This window comes from Strongylocentrotus purpuratus, unplaced genomic scaffold, assembly GCF_000002235.5.
Source record: "Strongylocentrotus purpuratus isolate Spur 01 unplaced genomic scaffold, Spur_5.0 spur5_scaffold_6, whole genome shotgun sequence".
NCBI classification, from domain to species: Eukaryota; Metazoa; Echinodermata; class Echinoidea; order Camarodonta; family Strongylocentrotidae; genus Strongylocentrotus; species Strongylocentrotus purpuratus.
The window spans coordinates 4,832,639-4,854,192 of NW_022145612.1; the positions used below are offsets into that span (position 1 = coordinate 4,832,639).

Sequence of the window (21,554 nt, forward strand, 5' to 3'; positions counted from 1 at the left end):
TAGAGAGTCAATGCTAATGCGTATTGACCTTATACTGCACTACGTGTTAATAAGCAGCATTTGAATACATGGATAATTAACACACTCATAACACACATATGCACACAATTATACCGATGCGGCTGATCGGCAAGTTTGACAGTGGACTCACAATTTGAATTTTTAAAATATTCTTTCTAACATCGGAAAGTTGAAAAAATTGTATTTTACTGCTATTTAGGTTTCAACAATCGTCACTTAAGTACCTATTTTTAGTGAAATCAGTTGAGTTGTACAGTGGTGTTTGAAATGTTGAGAATCAATAGCACAGCTTTTAATATACAGCTAGGATAGTAATGCACCTATGTGTGGGCCTATTATTGTGTAGTGCTGTTTGATGCTCATTTTTTGTTGATCAAGATGGGTTTGGCGTGGGCTCAGCCATTGATGACTGATGAGGGGGCACTAGAAATATTAATTGACTGGATGAAGATGCGAAAGGCATTACGTCTCCTTTTCTAATTGTCTCCCTCCTCTATTTCCTTCTCATTCTCCGACTCTCTCTCTCTCTTTCTTTCTCTCTCTCCCTCTCCCTCTCTCTACATAGGCATAAATATCTATGTTTCTATCTGGGTCTTTCTCACTATGATTCTCACTTTCTCTCTTTTGTCGCCATTCGATTCGGGGGCATGTGCCCCCCCCCCCCCCTCCTTTGGCTGCGCCATTGTCGATCTATATTATTGGCCTTTTCCCTTACTAGCTTACTGTAGGGGGAATAGTGGATTTGCATTTGCCCCCTCCCCCTGAAGAAATACCAGTCAACCACTCTCTCCCACCCCCGCCAAAACAACAACAACAACATTAACAATTTTCAGAGAATGGGTGAACAGTTACCAGCAAAAAGTGCACAATTTCTTATTCGTACTGAGCAAACTGGACTTTAACAAGTGGCAAACAGTCATCGGTCTATTATCGTATAAAGGAAACATACCTTCACGCGATTGGGCAATGTTCCCTATTTAATGTTTACCTTTCGATTGTCTGCTAGCTTGCTACGTGGATATAGACTCTTAACTTGTCGTTCATTTGAGAGTACGCTTTCTTCAGGGTAGAAGGAATTTATCCAGGATCTAGGATATTATTGGGAATATTATATCAAGGATCAATCTAAAATAGAATGTAAGTACGCATTTATTTGTTAATGCTCATAATAATGATAGGATGGGAATAAATAAGATTCCCACATTTATCTGTATTCCAACTCGTTTCGCTACTGTTTAGATGCAAAAGAGTTTTTTTTTCTCCGATTGCACTGACTAGCATAGTAAGTTTAATTTTGGTAAATTTATGAAAGAGTTATTATGTGCTTCATATTTATCATTTCATTTTGAGCTTAGACATTGACAATCTTGATTGCGCATACGTTATCCAGTAGCGGTTTTAGAGGGCTTCGGGGGCTCAATAACCTCCCCCAACAAGAGAAAGAAAAGATGTCACGAGGCACATGTATAAGATATATGTAAGAACACCCAATCTTTCCCTATAGCCGCTTTCGACGTCATCCCATGATGAACGAAACGATTTGTGAATAATGGAGAAAATGTTAAAACTCTAGAATCTGCGTCTGCAATTTTAGTTTGATTGTTGACACGTTGGTCAAACAATATGAAGACGATCTGGATCTGACTAAGGAGATACTGGAAAAGCCTTTAAACTCCCTGATCTGACATTATACTCCGGGCTATATCACACCAAAGAGACAGAGTATTTTTTATATTGTTGTGATTTACACTTGGATTGGTTTAATTCTAAATCAAAGGTCTAGGACTCTATAGGGTAAGTTATGTTTGCTCCAAGGCTGAAATTTGGGATTCGACTAAAATTCTAACAGACTAAAAGTGTCCGCGGATCAGTAGTCGCTGGAACATTATGTCGCTTAAATCCAGTTGCCGTACACATTCAACTTCACACATTCATGTGAATACTTGAACCCCAAAAGCTTGGGCTCAGCCCCCTCCCCCTTTCCACACCACAAACAGATTATTGATTATAAATGATTTTACGCGAGACACATACAAGATACAAGATACAAGATATTTAATTTGGTATTTGCAAACAAGTTATATCGAAATTTGTTGTATGAATGCAAGAATGAATGCAAGAACCCTCGTGCATTCTCCCCGGAAAAATTAACACAAAAGTTTGTGCAGACATCATGTAGAAAGAAAGTATGTAATATGACAGCAGCAAAGAAAACAATGTAACAGACTCTTCTGAACGACAGGAAAAAGGACGTTCTGGATTTCAAATTAGTAAATATCAAGTGGTTACTATAAGGGGTCAACTCACAGCACTACTTCATGTGCGTCAATACATGCTTCTAGTAATGAAGATCGTATTTTATACATTTTACCTTCGGTATGGTATGGTATGGTAGTTATTCCATTCTTCATTTAAAAAAAGGCATATACAAAACATACAGAGTATTACCCCGAACAAATTGTATTTTGTAAATACATAAATACATGTAGAAGGGTAACATTACAGATAAAAAGAATACAATAAAATTAACAAATCTGACTGACATGAACGCTATACAAGAACCCATTATTATTATTATTATCAACAAGGAAATACAACCAGAAAGCAAATTTATGTCGAATGAGGGGTCAACAAAAAAGAGCATTTAGCCTTGTTGAACATTGACCCCTAAAGAAAGTACATAATTTACATCACATTAAGAAGAAAAAGAAAGCAGATGGAAGCAGTAAAAGGGTAAAGGAAAACATAATACAGAAGAAAAAATATACAAATATATACGTCTTAAATCAAATATGATATTCAAGTTGCCAAGTACAAATTTAATAAAAAAACAATCGAAAGGAACATTTCAAACTATTTACGGAAGGTTGATTCTTTTGATATTTTGGAATGTAGTGCTCCATAGATGAGGACCTTTATCAATAGTGGAGCATTTAGTATTAAATATTTGTCCTTTAGATTCATCAATGTCCATAATGGGGTTCACTGAGACGGAACCGGGATATTGGTTGCTTGCTGGAGTACTTGGTCTTCTCGTAGCTTGGTTGGTCAAACATCTGATAACCGGGCCCAAGAATCTTCCACCAGGCCCCACTGGACTACCTCTCCTGGGTGTAGCCTGGCAAATCTACAAGTATGTGTTTCTCATTACAGTATTTTACAAGCTATAACCCCCCTTGTGTACCTAAAACTCTATCATGTATCTCTCCCGCCCGACCCCCTCTCTTTCTCTCTCTCCCTATATCTTTATCTCACTTTCATTTTCATTCAATCCGACTCCTTTTGATAACTCTAGACCCTTTCCCATCTCCACATCTATCTCTGTCTATCTCTGTCTCTCTCTTGCACATACACACATACGCACACATTTTCTCTCTCTCTCTCTCTCACTTAATACTCTCTAACTATATATTTAAATATCTCTCCCCCCTTCTCTTGTTTTTTCTCTCTCTCTCTCCCTCTCTCTCTCTCTCTCTCTCTCTCTTCTCTCTCTCTCTCTCTCTCTCTCTCTCTCACTGCCGCTTCTATCTCCCATACCTATATCGTATCTTTTTACCATATTCTTCAAATTTTGACTCCGTTGGCGATATATGTGTAATATTTTCCTGTTAATCGCAGGGGTGGGTCGGATCCTCTTGCTCTCTTCGCTGCATGGTCCAAGAAGTACGGTGAGATGGTATCCTTCTTCGTTGGTCCGAAGCCGATCATCATCCTCAACTCTTACCCGGTCATCTTCGAAGCCTTTCGTCACCCCGATCTCCAAGACCGACTCGGCAGCCGACTACTTCAAGAAATAATTGGATTAAAGAACAGCGGTAAGGATTGAATAACATTGGCAAGTTATTTCCAGAAATGTTACAGCTCTTGTGCAATGGGAGATAGCCCTTCGTATAATAATTTTGAGTATCAAAGGAACTCACATACCTCAAAATGAAATTACGAGATCCATCCGAGTAATCACCTTAACTCCTTTCAGTAAATGTCGAAACGAAATCGTCTCGACGAAAGGAAAATAAAAAATAAATAAAAGAACATCATCAAGGGATCTTGCTAACATCTTTTAAAGCCCCGTCACTAATCCACTACTGATCTTGTGTATTTTTATTTTATTTGTCAGATTAAATTCTAATATAATATATGTATATAACCATGACAATCCGTCCATCATGTTAAACTCCATGTTTGATATCTTCCAAAGGAATTGCTTTTTCTAACGGAGACGTTTGGAAGGAGCAGCGTAAGTTCACCCATTCTGTATTCCGGAGTCTTGGTGTTGGTAAGAAGAGCTATGAGGATACCGTATCAGCCGAGATGACCCAGCTTTCTTCAGTCATCAAAGAAAAGAAAGGTTCTCCTTTTGACCCCAGTACTCTCTTTATGCAAGCCGTTTCCAACATCATTTGCTCTATCGTCTTCGGCACACAGTACACATACGACGACGAAGCATTCAAGGAAGTAAGCTGAATATGTATCATACTGACTTTCACTGATTATTCCTGCGGATTGTCACATCAAATCTTGAATGACAGTTTGTGAATTCATTAAAGATAATCAATTTTAGTCAAAATGATTTTAAGGCAGCCTCTATGTCGCCAATATTCTCTCTCTCTCTCTCTCTCTCTCTCTCTCTCTCTTTCTCTCTTTCTCTCACTCAGTGGTGGATCCAGGGGCGGGGGCGGGGGCCCCCTCCCTTGGGAAAACAGGTAAAAACACCGTTTTTTGTTAACAAAAAGAAGATGGGCCCCCTCCCATGGCGCTCAAGGGGGCGGTGGATGTTGAGAGAAAAAAAAAACACTGTCCCCTTCCCCGTTGAGCAAAAAAAAAAAAAAAAATGAAAAATTAGTGCTCACTACCCCCCCCCCCCCCCTTCCGAGAGATGGCGTTATTCCATATTCTGTTCATCATGTTCATTATTCACATCTCGTCTGTTTGGAACCAGAAGGGCGTTAACTCTGTGTAAGTTAATATGAATTAACGCTCTCCTGTCTCCAAACCTGGGAAGGAACAACTATATTATTACATGTATCCTACGACCACCAGGTTCCCCCAACTCTTTATATAAGATAGGAAGAGTTTCGTTTTCCTTATTGTCACACACATCATTCTTAAATAGCCTAAGACATCATTCTTATTTCCTTTTATATAGATTTTGCATCTCGTGAACTCGAACGTACAATTGTCAGGAGGGGGCGGAACGTTTTTGTTTCTTCCCATTCCTGGTATTTCCAAGATTCCGTTTGGTAAAATGAAGCTAATGACAAACAACATTCGGAGCGTGAACGCCTTCATCCAGTCCCAGATTGAGTCTCATGAAAAGAATCGGGATCCAGATAATCAGAGGGATTTCATCGACCAGTACCTCAATAAGTTGGATGAAACCAAGGTGAAATAAAAGCAACTAAGATACACACTGTAGATGCGTTTACATTCTACAATTCTTTGTTCCAGTGGTCATACGATTTATTACGTTCAATTTGTTCTACTTTTCGTTTGTCCAATCCTAATACTAAAACCTAACCTTATAATTCACCTTTACCCTAAAACTTACTCCCGCCCTCAACTTTCTAATGGGACGTGGGACAAACAGAAGTATGTATAAATCATGAGACAAACACAGTTTGTTCACGAAGTCCATTATTAAATTGTTTCTGCATCCAACACAGGCGCGTACGCAGGGGGGGGGGGGGGGGTGTTTTGGGGGTTAAACCCTCCTTTGGTTTTTTTAAGTGTATAAACCCCCCTAAACCCCCCTTTGGTTATTTTTTTTATTTAATTTTTTTTTTTTTAATCATAAAAAAAAAAAAATAATAATTCCAATGGCAGACCTCAAAAAGGTGACCTTACCCCCCCCCCCCAACGGAGCAAAATGTCAAATTTTTAAAATTTCGAGACCCCCCCCCAAAAAAAAAAGTGTCCTCTTACCCCCCCCCCCCCCCCCCCCCCCCCCCCCCCCCCGCTTATTCAGCGGCCGGCTGAGTCGTTGCGATTTTTTTTGGGTGACCAAAAAAAAAAAAAAAAGGTGTCCTCTTACCCCCCCCCCCCCCCCCCCCCCCCCCCGCTTTTTCAGCGGCTGGCTGAGTCGATGCGAAATTTTCGGGCTGATTTAAAAATGTTAAACCCCCCCCCCCTTGAAAAAATCCTGCGTACGCGCCTGATCCAACATGTAATATGTATGTCATTATTCACAGTGGATACTTGCACAAAATCAGAAGAACTAAATTCAAAGTATGACAACTGTAAACCACAGAGTGTTCATATCGGCAAAGCCTTGAGGCGCTACAAAAATCACATGTTAGCATTCTGTTAACCCTAAAAAGGCCGGGCTATTTGAGGTCTTAGTTTGCACGCATGTCAAGTGAAGTGTATAGAATACTATGATAATTTCATTTTTTTGAAAACTTTACTCATTTCCATATTTATGGTAATTTATGCAAATAATATCATTCAAATCATTAATCATATATTATTCATATTTAAGCATTCTTTTTCACTACATATATTTATTAGACCTTTCTGAATAATAATACGACAAAAAAATTTGGAAGAGCCAGTTTATTCCTTATGTTATCTCTTGTTTTGATAATTTCTTATGTATTTCATTGTTTGTTTTTTTAAACTTATGTATTTTATTGTTTTTGTTGTTTTAGTTAATTTCTAACTACAATTCAACTATTTTGACTCCCAAAACAACCACCTAAACTATAAACAAGACCCAATAACCCATGTTCGATCTATTTTTAGGAAAAATTACTTTTCCATATGTTTTGTACACAAATCACCAAAATGAGCGATTTTCGGGCTGACAAGCAAAGACAAAAGGTCACGTGACCTTGTAACCGTAGGTCCGATTTTCAAAAAAAAATATTTAAAAGTTGCCCAAGACTCGAATTAAAAAAGTCAGCGAGCGGCGCACAGTGGGCCAGGGAGGAACCAAAGTGCGCCAAAACTCATGTTTGGGGATTTATTTTGTATAAATCCAGAGGAAATGTTTAGATTTCCAGGGATTTTCGTTTAAATTTTATTACCAACATTTTCTCTGATGTCTAAGCTTTAAGTTGATACCAGATTTGGCTGCCCGATTCTGCCCGTTATTATGGTAGAGCCGTTTTCCTTGCAACATTGCCCCGAAAAATGTGTTTATTTTGGTCCGCGGTGTCAGAACAAGTGTCACGCGCCCCCTCGCGCCGTGATTTATGACCACGAATCCTTCATGATTCAGCCGCGGACCCCCAAAACCCACATTTTTCGGGGCAATGTGGCAAGGGAAATCGGCTCTAACATAACAACGGGCAAGATCGGGCAGCCAAATTTGGTATCAACTTCAAGCTTAGACATCAGAGAAAATTGTGGTATTAAAATTTAAGCGGTACACCGCGGAGATCTAAACATTTCCTCTGGATTTATAAAAACATGGGTAATTAGTCCATTTTTCCGTGAATTACCCTATAATATGTCATGAAGATTGTGTTTCTATCAATTTTAACCCATTCATTCAACGAAATGAACTATCAGGAATATGTGAGAGCAATTTCATATCAATAACTTAAAAACTTCATTTTGAATTGAAAGATTTATAAAATAAGTCACTTTTGCACTAAAACTGTGAAAATGTAGGATTTTGCTGTTTGAAGTAGAAAATTTATACCCTTATTGTGCATACCGGAATTAAATATTTCACTGAGGTATTCCTCTATGTATTACCTTTCAACTGGGCAAGAAAAAATTGGAAAACAAAAATCACCCAAACCTAGTTTTGGCGCACTTTGGTTCCTCCCTGGCCCACTGTGCGGCGGGGCGCCATCCATATGCGTTCTCGAACAATCAGAAAAATCGTGGAGGGGGGGGGGGGGGGGCATGATGGCCCCCCGGCCTTGTTAGGGTTAAGCGTTGGTCACAACCCACCGTGCGTGTTTTTAGTCCGTACGGTTTTTTTGGGGGCCACGGCCGCCATGTTTGTCTGAAAACGTAGGGAGGGAGTACCGGCAACGCACGTCACACGCACGGTGTAAGTACGTGGCCCTCACGCCACGCCTGGTCGTGAGCGATTGCGTGCATCGTACGTTGCGCACCTGGTAAGTGCTTACAACGTGCTTACAACGTATGGCCTCCGTGCGGTTGCAACGTTATCGTACGGAGGCCGTACTTACACGTGCCGCTCACGTACGGTGTCCTTACTCACTCGCACGTTGTAAGTGCGTGAACGTGCGATGAACTCGGTGAGTTTTTTCGCCCGATGTCGGGTTATGTATAGGACGACATTCGGATGTTCTCCAGAAGTCCCAGCTGCTGCTACCGCAAGATGCCGCCCATTCCACTGCAGAGACTATATACTGCATAAATCAGTGCGCACAACGTGACATATTCATAATTCCTACAAAGTTCTACATAATTTGAGGTTGGCTGCAAAAGGGACATAGTATCTTTAAGGCAGCCCTATTACCAAAACGTTATTAAATGCAATTCTTTCTGCTTTCGGCTGCTTTCAGGACACAGTTTCTTCATTCACCAAACTCAATTTAACCGGTTGTATCGCCGACCTCTTCCTCGCTGGGTCTGACACGACAACTACTACCCTAAAGTGGTGCATCCTCTTCATGATGGCCAACCCACAGGTTCAGTCACGTGTTCAAGATGAACTTGATCACGTGGTTGGCAGAGAACGAATCCCAAGGCTGGATGATATCAAAGATCTTCCCTACACCAATGCCGTTATCTTAGAGGTAGATCTTCAGTTATTTTGTTTCAAATTAGAGGGATAAAAGAAGGGGAGGGAATCCCCACCCACTGGACAAAACCGGACCCCCTCTTCCTTGAAGAATGCGGCTGCCATTACAACTATTCCTTGACATGTATTACAACCCCCCACCCCCCGAAAAAAACACAACGACAACAACAACATGTTATGAACTTAAAGAGACCGTGATATCTAAGATGTTCATGTTTTCACCCGTCTCTGTACCCCCAAGGAATAAGTACGGGTTAGACTTCAGGAGACGGAATGACATATCGGCATACCAAAGACATGCCTTAAGTCCTTGTGTGAACATATAGGGAGGAGAGACACGGGAGGTGTTGGGGGGGGGGGGGGGACATAGGGACAGGTATTTCCACCGCGGTGGATTTGATATGTAGAGACGCAACTGGCACATGACCCCCCTCCATTAATTCAATCTTTAATTCCTTAAGTAAACATATATTAATTGATTGTTTTGTTTATCAGAGTTATTTTTTTGTAACCCGGTATCTTATTTTCCAAGGTTCAACGGAAGGGTGCGGTAGCCCCATTAGGTGTACCCCACGTGGCTGCTGCGGATACCACCATACGAGGCTACACCATACCGAAGGGCGCCGTCATTGTGTCCAACATTTTCGAGGTGCTGAACAGCGAGGAGCTCTGGAAAGACTCTGGGGCCTTCAAACCTGAGAGGTTTCTGACCGCAGATGGAGAGCTCATAAAGAGAGATGAACTCATCTTCTTTAGCACTGGTAAGACAAGTTTATTGGCAGTTATTCGTCACGTGATGAATATTAAGAAACACATAATATATCCTCTCGGACAAAAGAACAAATATCAAACTTTTGATAATGTAAAATTGAGCCAAGTGATCAACTGGAATGTTCCTTTTTGATATAAAAATAAGAAAATTACCAACATAAAGGCTGACACTTCTGAGTGCAAGAAACGGAGAAATTTTTTTGAGTAGTGAAGAAGCAAGAAGGGATGTACATATATTGGAGATAATAAGAGGGTTGATTATAAATCCATTTCTTTCTCCTTCTCCGTCGATCATCCCCCTCCCCCTCTCTCTTTCTCCCTCTCCATCTATCTCCCTCCTACTTCATTCTCTCACTCTTCCTCCATCCTGCTCTCTCTCTCTCTCTTTATCTCTCTTTCTCTCTCTGTCTCTCTCTTTCCCTTCCTCTCCCTCTCTTTCCCATTATCATTGTTCATTCATACAATCCCCCAGGTCGCCGTGTCTGTATTGGAGAGCAGCTAGCCCGGATGGAAACATTCTTAGGGTTTACAAGCCTCCTTCAACGATTCACCTTCAAGAAACCTGACAACTCACCGACTCTTTCTTTTGAAGGAGTATTGGGTATATCAAGGAACCCTGTTCCCTACATGACATGTGCTGTAGTAAGAGAATGAAAATGAAAGGAAAACTCATTAGAGATACAGTCGTGAGGTATGGTAATAAGGAAACATGGGACTCAGAGAAACCCACACTTGATTTCCACGGTGATAAATGCTATCTGCCAAATGTTAAGGTATAAAATGAATAAAGGCTGAATAATAAAACAAAAACAAACGTTGAAATGGAACTAGTTGTCCCAACGCACGTCCTGCATAAGACTCGGTCATATTTTGTCTAAAATTATTGCTTGAAGATTTTAGTTAATGTGATTCCGGGCAGTTACTGTTACTTGACATTTTCAGGTCTAAATATACAACATACTGCATTTTTAATTATTTTTTCCTCGAAATATAAATTCAATCACATCTCAGGTTTAGTTGTACCTCTTTTGGAAAAGGGGATAATGAACCCATTTAACACATGGGTGAAGAGAAAAGCAAGAGCAGGTTAATATCTTGCCAAAGGATATTAGTGTCGTGTCGCGATTCGTACCCTCGACCTTTGCATCTTCAGTCAAGCGCCTTAAACCACTCGGCCACGACACTGTCTTCAAATAATAAAGTTTTTAAAATATATTAACTTTTATCTATTGTCAATATACATATCTCAAAGAGTAGACGCGATGCTTTTAATAAGGAGCCTATCCATACTTCGAAGATCTTCCAAATGTTGTTGTCACATTGATCACAATCATGATGCTGTGTTCTTATTACAGGAAGCGGTTTAAGGGAGAAAATAAATAGACAAACGGAGCCGATGTCTTATACAAGCTCTATTTAGGAGTCTTTCTGTCCAAAATTAAATTTATTGATTCTATGTATCATTTATTTTTAACTGGCAGATGATAATATGTTAGGAATGAAACGTCTCTTTTTTGTGATTTATATATTTTGTACTCACCTTTAACTCGATCGCGACTATTTTTTAAAGAAAATCAACTCAAGGGCGATTTCAATACCCTGTTGTAAATCGCATAGGTACCATGTTCGGATTACGTAATACTTCATTGACAAGTTCGCACGGTTCAATATGTGACGCACAAGCCTATTCACATTGCCCTAGGTTGAGTTTTCGAAAACAGTTGCGATCGTAGTCTATGTAGTAACCTATCGTTTGTAGAATGTTTTCTCATTGAAACAAAAAAATAAAGCGAAGACTATCTAGATAACTGTAAATGCAATGCTATCATACTTTGTGAAAAGTGAATGAAAGAGAGGAAAAACGGGGGAGATAAAGTGTGGAGGTAAATGGTCAATTTTCCCTTATATTTTGAGCCTCTATAACTTCACTTTTCCATAGATTTATATTTCAAGTATAAAGTTACATCGTACATAAATTCTTCTTCTTTTTTTAGTGATTTGTAAATGATATTGATTATAAAAGCACTAATTTGTTCACGTTTAAAACTGTGACAGGTGATTCATTGTTGTTTTGTTGTTGTTATATCTGTTATTTTTGTATATTGTTTTAATGGTAAAAACAACATGCATTGTCCCGAGATTTATCAGTGTTTCCTATACTCATTACGTAATTCATTACGTACTGAAATTTCATGTAAGTAATAATAATGATAATTTTGTTTACACAGGGAAGCCTCATTAGCATCAATGATTATCTTCCTGAGGCCCCTGCAATTATTATACCCCAAGTTATTGCCGGGTCCCCATTTACACCTACTACGTGTGGATTCACCCGATTGGATTCATGTCTTAAAGGTACTATGTCCCATTTGCAGGCCAACAAAATGAGGTAAAATTCCAACGGCATTTGAAAGATAATACTAATTTAGAACTTCCCTGAAAAAGGTGGGGCTAGAAAATGTCTTCAAGTGGGAAAATAACGACTATTAGCTGTCAAATCGACTTAGGAGCAAAAGAGCCAATAAGTAATAGTCTTGATTTTCAGACCATTGTACTAAATGGTCATACGTTTTATGCTGCGCAAACATTCAATCAGTTTAATTTTGGCCATCACAAGAAGTGGGTTATTGATGTAGACAAAAGCTCATGTACCCTTTACAGCTCATTTGATGTATGTTATTACCAAAGAACAAAAAAAGCCAGTCAGTCACTCAATAGTGTCTGACAGTGAAGTCTAGCAAGTAAACGGCTTTCCTCGCATAATTTGAATATTAGGACACTGCTAACGTTAAAATTTCACAGATAGGACATAGGTCTACATGACATATTCATAATTCCTGCAAAGTTCTACAGAATTTGAGGTTAGCTGCAAAAGGGACATAGTACCTTCAATTGCCAAATGACGTTGTAGTATTTTCCTCCTTCATTTCTCATTTCATTTACTGTTTTACTAAAAACTTGTTTGAGATTACATTGTCCTCTGATACCAGTCACTACTTCTCCTATGATATTTATTAACTTGGTTAGCTTAATAGCCCAGTACACCACACTCACTACCACACCCAATTTATCACGAACTTGATTTGGGACAATCTAATTAAGAGTGAGCGGTGTGGCTCAGTGACTCGAGAAGAATAAATACAGCACTCCCTAGGCCTCTTTTCCCAACCAATAGTTTCTCTTCTTGTAAGTGAATTGAATTGAATTTATTTACCACTTTCATAAAAACATACAAAGGCAAAGAATACAATACTTTTTTGCAAACATAGAAAAACCACTAAAATGGAAAATACACTAAAGGAAATTACGAAGTGGTTGGATCATCAAAAAAGTTACAAAAACTTATAAGTAGATGATCCTAAAAATGTACACAAAAAACAAACAAAAAGGGGACAAAGAAAATACAATACTACAATGGTAATTACACACATAAAAATTGCGTTTGTCAAATTCAAATTTGCTGTATCAGGTGAAGTTTTAAATGATGCTTAAAACTGTTTAACTGTTTAAGTTTAGGGGGTAGTTTGTTCCAAATAGTGGGTCCTTAGCATAAAAAGATACTATTTGAAAATGACGAATGACCATATATTACACGAGTGTCTGCTGAAGTCCTGGTATTATATCTATGAATATCGTTATTGCTCTGAAATATATTACAAAAGATTTCTGGTAATAGGTTATGATAATATGAATACATAAAAACACAGAGTTGAAAAACATGTAATAATGATATTGGGAGAATATTCAGTTTCAAGAAAAGAGGTCTGCTTGGACTTAAAAATGGCTTGTGGCAAATTATACGAACTGCTCTTTTTTGTAGGAGGAAAATACGATTAAGTAAATGCTGTTTACAAAAACCCCATATAATGTTACAGTAGGATATATAAGGCAAGATTAGTGAGTTGTATAACATTATGAGAATTTTGGTTGGCAAGATGTCTTTAAGTTTACTCATAATTCCTATTGTTCTAGACACTTTACGTAGAACTTCATAGACGTGTGTTTTCCATTTAAGATCTTTATCAATATTAATGCCTAAGAACTTGGTTGAACTGGTATGTTCAATCAGATTTCCATTCATATATATTTTTACTTCACTAACACACGTCTTTGGAAAGTTAAATAACATAACATTGGTTTTTTCATATTTAAGTTGCAGTTTATTTGCTTTAATCCACTCACTAACCTTTAAGAGCTCAGTGTTTAGATTTTTTGTCAGGCATTCAACATCTTTATGCTTATAAAATATATTTGTATCATCCGCGAACAGTATAAAATTCAAAATGGGAGAGACTGAATGTAAATCATTTATATAAATTAAGAAGAGCAATGGGCCTATAATTGACCCCTGCGGAATACCACAGGAAACTAATTGTAAACTGCTTATTATAAAGTATACTATGTTTATCAAGAAAACCGTGTAGTCTGGTATAGATGCATTTTTCAAAGATTTTAGAGAAGAGTGGAAGTAATGAAATGTAATGAAATGGGTCTGTAATGTAATGTTAACACCACTGTATAACATTTATTGCTGTATTGCTATTGGTAAATAAATCAAATTAAAAAAAAAAATCAAAATAATCTCACAGCGAATAATTTTGTCCACGAAATCACACCTGTAGTAGGGGAATGATGGTAGTATAGAAGGATGGTAGTATAGAAGGAGGATGGAGTAGAAGAAGGGTGGTGGAAGGAGTAGGTCGGTAGTAGAAGTGGCAGTAGAAGTAGGGTGGTAGTAGAGGTAGGGTGGTAGAAGAGGTACGGTGGCATTAGAGGTAGGGTGCGCGGCCCCCCCCCCCACTCCGAGAACGGACGGACCCCATGCGTGTTACCATAATGTCCGGTAAAGGGGTACTTTTCGTGCGACAAAATCCGGCCCGAGAATTGTAAAAAAAGGGGTGTATTAACTTTTCACCCGGAGATTTTTTTAAAAAGGGGGGTTTTTTCTTTTTTTCTCTCATCTCTTTGGACTCCTGAGAGATTATTCCGAATTTATGGGGGTACATTGAGCATTTTTCATGATTTAGGGGGGTCTCCAAGGCAGGAAAAGCCCGCGTAAGGGGGTTCGGAAATGTTGGCAGTCCTCAGATAGGGGGTGCTTTAAAAAAGAGGGAACAAGCATATGCGTACCCTAAATAACACTGAAGATGTTAATGGTGATGGCGATGATCATGATGGGTATGGTGATCATGATGATGATGATGGAGATTTTGATGATGATTATGGTGATGGCAATGATGATCATGATGGCAATGCTGATGATGTCAGTACGGTGATGGCGATGATCATGATGGGTATGGTGATGATGATGATGATAATGATGGCGGTGATTAAGAAGATAATTATGGTGATGGCAATGACGATCATGATGGAAATACTGATGATGGTGGAGATGATCACGATGGTGAAGGTGATGATGTCGGTGGTGATGGCGATGATCATGATGAATATGGACTCGATGATGATGATAATGCTGATGGTGATTATGAAGATGATTATGGTAATGGCGATGATGATCATGATTGCAATGCTGATGATGGTGGAGATGATCACGATGGCAATGGTGATGATGTCGGTGGTGATGGCGATGATCATGATGGGTGATGATGTTGATGATGATAATGATGATGGTGATTATGAAGATGATTATGGTGACTGCGATGATGATCATGATGGCAATGGTGATGATGTCAGTGGTTATGGCTATGATCATGATGGCTTTGGTGATGATAATGATGGGTATGGTGATGATGATGACAATGACGATGGTGATTATGAAGATGTTTATGGTGACAGCGATGATGATCATGATGGTTGAGTAGATCACGATGGCAATGGTGATGATGTCTGTGGTGATTGCTATGATCATGATGTCTATGGTGATGATAATAACGAGATCATGATGGCGATGATGAACACTTTATTGTATCGTTGCTTTGTTTCATTACTTCAAAATTTGGTGTGATGTTCTTACCCATCTTCTCATTTTCTCCTTTCTTCCCTTTCATATTGTCTTTGGTCAATGTGCTTGTCTTTTGTCAGTCTTTGGAGCTAGCTTGGTACCAGTGCTCGTATTGCCAGACGTTTTCTTGTCAGATGAGCTGAGCTGGGATGACTCTGTTTGGCTCATGTACTTCTGTTGTATGAGACGTTGACTTGTCAGTCTTTTACTTGTGAGATGAACTGCTCAGCAAGGGGAGGGGGTCATCTGGAGGAAGATGTTCTGGGTGAGGAATAGAAAGAAAATTGGTGGATTCCAGTGGATGACAGAGACGGAGGAAGAGAGAGCGAGGTACAGAAACATGGAAAATAAGGAGATGAATGACAGTCTAGAATGAATGGGTTAATAGTTTATCTGCGCTTTATAGAGACATTTGTATTAAGCGCTATATAAAAGCGGAATATCATTATTATTATTATCAACATTGTCATCATCCAAATCACCACCACCATTATCATCATGATCTTTACCAACTTTACAACCATCACCATTATCGTCATCACCTTCACCACCACATCCATCCCAATTATCATGATCCAAAAAACCACCACCATAACCATCATTCAAATCACCACTACAGCCATTTACGTTACCATCATCCAAATCACCACCATATCAACCATTACCACCACAACCATCACCATAAACATCATCCAAATCACCACCATCACCATTATCATCATCCGAATCACCAGCAACCTCATCATTATCTGATCATCCAAATCACCATCACCATTATCATCATCCAAATCACCACCATCACAAGTTCACAACCATCACCATTATCATTATCCAAATCACCACCATCACAACCATCATCATCATCATCATCATTATCATCATCCAAATCACCAGCACCACCGTCATTATCCGATCATCCAAATCACCACCATCACAACCATCATCATGCATCATCATCACCATCACCATTATCATCATCCAAATCACCACCATATAAACCATCACCTCCACAACCATTACCATCACCATTATCCAAATCACCAGCACCACCATCATTATCCGATCACCCTAATCACCACCAAAAACCATCATCATCATCAACATTACCACTATCATCATCATCATCCAAATAACCACCATCACAACCATCACCATTATCATCATCCAAATCACCACCACAAAATATATCATCATCATTAAAAAAAGCATCTGTTATATATATTTCATCATCTTTGTAATTATCACCACCACCACCACCATCATAATTATCATCTTTACCTATCATCACTTTTATTCATACCCCAACGATTATATATTTGTTCATTTTCATTTTCATTAATATCATAAATCATTATCATAATCATTGCATGTCACTGGTATCTATCTCTGTTTGGGCATTGTTTAACCATTCTTTTTATTAACGGCCGTTTGTATTTGCCATGAAAAGTTCTAGTTCAGCCCCTGTGCATCATATATGTAAAACTCCAAAGCTTCTACTCACTACTGTTTCTCTGCATGCTCTGAAGCCAATCGCTACATGTACACCATGGACGTGCATACGGAGCCCGGGAAGGGACATGGTAAAAATATTTTTATCTCGTTAAAACGAGATAGTTATCTCGTTTTAATGAGATAGTATCTCGTTAAAACGACATAGTATCTCGTTTTAATGAGATAGTATCTCGTTAAAACGACATAGTATCTCGTTTTAATGAGATAGTATCTCGTTAAAACGAGATAGTTATCTCGTTTTAATGAGATAGTATCTCGTTAAAACGACATAGTATCTCGTTTTAATGAGATAGTATCTCGTTAAAACGACATAGTATCTCGTTTTAATGAGATAGTTATCTCGTTTTAATGAGATAGTATCTCGTATAAGTCCATTGCATACTGGAACCGGGTGGTCCCTGTATTAAGCCTATGGGAGTGAGAGAATTCAGTAGTCCACGGGTTAACAACATAATACCCGCGAGGCTAGACTAGACTGCGCGCGCTGGCGCTAGCGCGCTCGCTGCTTAATGCAGTAATAGCCAGGCGGCCATGCCATGCCAGGCCTTGTACGTATACTCGCACAAACTGAGAAGATTTAGTTCATTAAGAATGGGTGAGTAATTGATTGAAATATGAGTAGATTAAGTGAATTTAGTCATCAATTTTGAAAAAGCTGCAATAGTCTTTGTGATCTACGGTAATTTCGTTACATTGTGAGACCGTTCTCAACAGATTTTTGGTGAAAAGACTAGGAAATTATTGCTCTTGAAATTGAACTTTGATTTTCATCGTCATGAAGTAGTTTGACTGCGGTTTGCCGTCATTTCACCCTAGTACTCCAGTTAGGGGCCCGGCCGTTCCGCCAGGCCCACCCCGGGGAATTTCGGTGCTCATCTGCATCAAGATCAAACTTTCTAATCAAGTTTTATTTGAGATTTGATCGTCATCATGTATCTAATTCACCAATCATCGATTTAATTTAAATATAGATTTAACGTTACACCTTACAATAATCTCTGAAGCATGATTTTTTTGATAATCCAAGTGGATTAATTCTTGTTAAAATCTTTAGTAGATCATAGATGTTGACTCTGATGGCTTTACTTATCAGTGCCATCCGTTCGCTCAGTTGCATCCGTGTCAACTTTATATAGACCAAAATTATCTGTGACCATTGATAATCAAACAACTCGAAATCCTATTTCATTTAGATGTAACTTTAAACCTGGAACTTATTAATAAAAAGTATTCAAAAAACATCAACACTAGGATTTGTTTATTTAATAATTAGATTTTGTGTGGGTCCAGCATGCTTGTCAAGTTATCATTAGAGTTTAGACCTTGACCTTACTAGAGTCTACTAGATCTAGATCTAGACCCCTATCAGTGGCGTACGCAGGATTTTTTCAAGGGGGAGGGGGGGGGGGGGGGGGTTAACATTTTGAAATCGGACCAAAAATTTCGCAACGACTCAGCCAGCCACTGAATAAGCATGGGGGGGGGGGGTTAGGTCATCCTTTTGGATTTTTTTTTTGTATTAAAAAAAAAAAAAAAAAAAAAAAAAAAAACCAACTCTAAAAAAAGGGGGGGGGGGGGGTTCCAGAAAAACATACACATAAAAAAAAAATGAAGGTAGGGGGGTTTACCCCCCCCCCCCCCTGCGTACGCTTCTGACTCCTGTTATTACTTTTAATATATTAGGTCTATTAGAGATTTTTTTCTTTGAATTGTGCAGATCATGTTGATAAATCTATTTGTGTAAGAGAAGACCCCTTTTCCACAATTATGTTTACTTATGAAGTCCACTTCTTCTTGTCTTAATAAACCAATTCTACTTGAGACTACTTTATATTTATAGGCCATATGAAGCACTTTTTGAGGCACAAGTTAAATCTTCCATTTGATTTTACTTTGTACTGTGGTCCATTAAATTGGAATGTTGATTTCCACACTTTATTAAAATTAAGGCCAACCATGACGTGAAAAATAGCTTTTATGCTAGATCTATTTTTATTTTGTTAAGGAGAAAGGGACGCCTTGATTGTCGTATTGATTTTGTTTTCTTTTTGTTCCAACAGATGGAAACTGATGAAGAGCTGGAAGGAGCTAACTGATGAGTAGACATTACAACATTTCTTATATTTTCAAGATGAAGCTGAAAGTCCCATGCAGGTAAAATTTTCAGGATATTTAGCACACAAATATTAAACGACCACCTATTTATTCACTAAAAAGGAAATGGAACTAAGTGTATGTTTCAAGTGTGTATAGTGGAGGGAATATTTTATTCTAGTTCTTCCCTTTCTTTGTTTACAAAGGGGTTTGTCCTTATTTACAGGAGGTCCTGTGTGTAGAAGAACGATGTCTAATGCACATTCAAAGCACTACATAATAATGATAATGATCATACATGTAGGGTATACGCAGGACCACTCATTACTTTTTTTTTGTAAGTGGTCCTTTCACTTCTTGAGCAATGAAGATGAAGAAGAACACAACATAAGATTAACGAAAGTCTGTTTATACGATGAGTTATGGTTGATATGTATCTATTATTATCACTTTTTAATTGAAGTACCTACATTGCTTTCTCTTATGTAGGATGATGCTTCTCTACAGTGGATGATGAAAGCATGCTGATTACAAACCCAGGAGAGGAATAAAGAACAGATATTGACAGAATCATATCTAGAGATGTGGGCCTACTGCACTTCATACAAGCAAGTGTGCTAATATACCATGTAGGTACCCCCAATAAACTATTGTAGGACACATTTATCATGCAGAAAGTTATAGATCTGACAGTTATATTTTTCATTGTCCATTGACTTGTAAAAGAATACTTGACTGAATATCACAATTGTGATTTAGATTAAAACTAAAATGTCAATATACATGAAATATAAGTCTACATAACGTATGTTTCAATAGCATTATTTCCTGTACATTCTCTGTTCCAAGTTGTTTGGTCATTTTATGTAAACCGAGTATTATTCATTTATGACCACAAGTTTACATTACAAGTACATTGTACATGTACCAGTATTACTTATTTCATACTTGTCTGATCCAAGCTCCATCAGGCCTATTGTCTTAATGGGATCATCAGGAATAATCTAACATGTGGTCAGTAACTAGTTTTGTAGGAAAAAGTTTAGGTTTTCCCACTAGAACCCCAAGTGAATATTAGTCCTTCCTCTTTTTGTCAGAGCAGGTATCAGGGTGTATGTTATTAGTTGTTGTTTATTTTCTTATACACTGTATCTTATTTCATTTTTCCATTCAACAGACTTGGGTTATCATCACAGCCCTTTCTTCTGAAAACTAGCCTACAACTTCATCGTTGAATGCAGAAGACATCTACATGGGACTACGTCTTAAAGATGCCCCCTCATATAATGAAAGAGGACAGTAGAGATGGGCTTAATCTTGAATATTTACATACTATTTATTTATTATTTGTATTATATGTTTGTAGAATACCACATTTAAAAAAAGCTAATGAATTTATCATCTTGTCAACTTTCAAATAATTAAAGATAACTAATCATCAATGAATAAACATTAATGACATTTTAACAATGTCAACTACCATCTTATAGGATGAAACTGAGTGCTGGGCAGAAAGAAATTTCCTTGAAATTTGAGTGATAAAGATTTATCAGTCTATATCAAAGATTGAATCAATCAATGATATTTATAATTATAATTATACATGTTGAAATTCATTTACCTGTCCTCAGTCTATGGACTTCTGTATTTGAAGTTTTGTAGATTATTACATTATTGCTGCTTCAAGTATTGTATGTAAGAAGGTTTGAAAGACAACCCTCTAAATGCACTAAATATGGAAACTGCTAATCATCATTGCCTGTTGTATCCAAACTGCTAATTTTAATAGAATCATGTTTTGATACTTCCTAGCTTAAGAAAACAGGGGGGGGGGGGCTTGTTATCCTCTTCCTGGTGCTGTTTCTAAATGGACCATGTAACATGTTGCAAAAGTGTAAACAATATTATATTTGTTATATGTTTATATTAGAAGGATTTAGAAAATGAAAACGTTTTGAATTATAGAATTACTGTTACTAGAAGTAATATATTGATGTGTAAGGGAAGGGGTGGTTTTCCCAGTGAAATTAACGGTATACCAATGTCAAATTGATAAAAAAGAGAAAACTGTTCCTAAAAATAAAATTATAAAGGACATGGGCCTCCCAACTAACTAACCCTGGTACCACTCCTGTTTTGTTTTGTTTTTTTTTTGGAGGGGGGGGGCGCCCCAATTCAAAATTTCCAGTGTTAAATTCCATTGTCTTTAAACAAAAAATATGTCAAGATATTGAAAAACAATGTTTCACTTTCCGTTTTCAATTCGAATAAAATGATTAACATATTTTCCGATCTCTCTGGTCTCTACATTAAAAATGTTCAAAGCTCCTGCAAAGGCTGCAAAAAGGAAAAGTGAAGATAATCCAAGTGAAATGTGGACAGTAATGGAGTGAATATGGATCAATGGTTGATCGTAGTTGATAACGAGTAAATGTAAATGAATGGTATTACGACTGAAAGTGAGACAGA

General features: G+C 38.0%; 1 protein-coding gene and 1 long non-coding RNA gene across 2 annotated transcripts; both read left to right on the plus strand.

The window, feature by feature from the left end:
• The first annotated feature begins 835 nt into the window (after positions 1-835).
• Positions 836-11,911, plus strand: LOC578889 (cytochrome P450 2J6). Its single transcript, XM_030973323.1, has 8 exons — positions 836-1,158; positions 2,980-3,154; positions 3,640-3,836; positions 4,220-4,476; positions 5,168-5,404; positions 8,508-8,741; positions 9,279-9,507; positions 9,990-11,911. Exons 2-8 carry the CDS (start codon positions 2,988-2,990, stop codon positions 10,169-10,171), a joined length of 1,503 nt encoding a protein of 500 aa, XP_030829183.1. The 5' UTR covers positions 836-1,158; positions 2,980-2,987; the 3' UTR covers positions 10,172-11,911.
• A 7,066-nt stretch (positions 11,912-18,977) lies between these two features.
• LOC115919300 lies at positions 18,978-20,416 on the plus strand. Its single transcript, XR_004061787.1, has 3 exons — positions 18,978-19,145; positions 19,575-19,714; positions 20,263-20,416. It is a non-coding gene; the product is annotated as an uncharacterized LOC115919300 (long non-coding RNA).
• Positions 20,417-21,554: the final 1,138 nt, after the last annotated feature.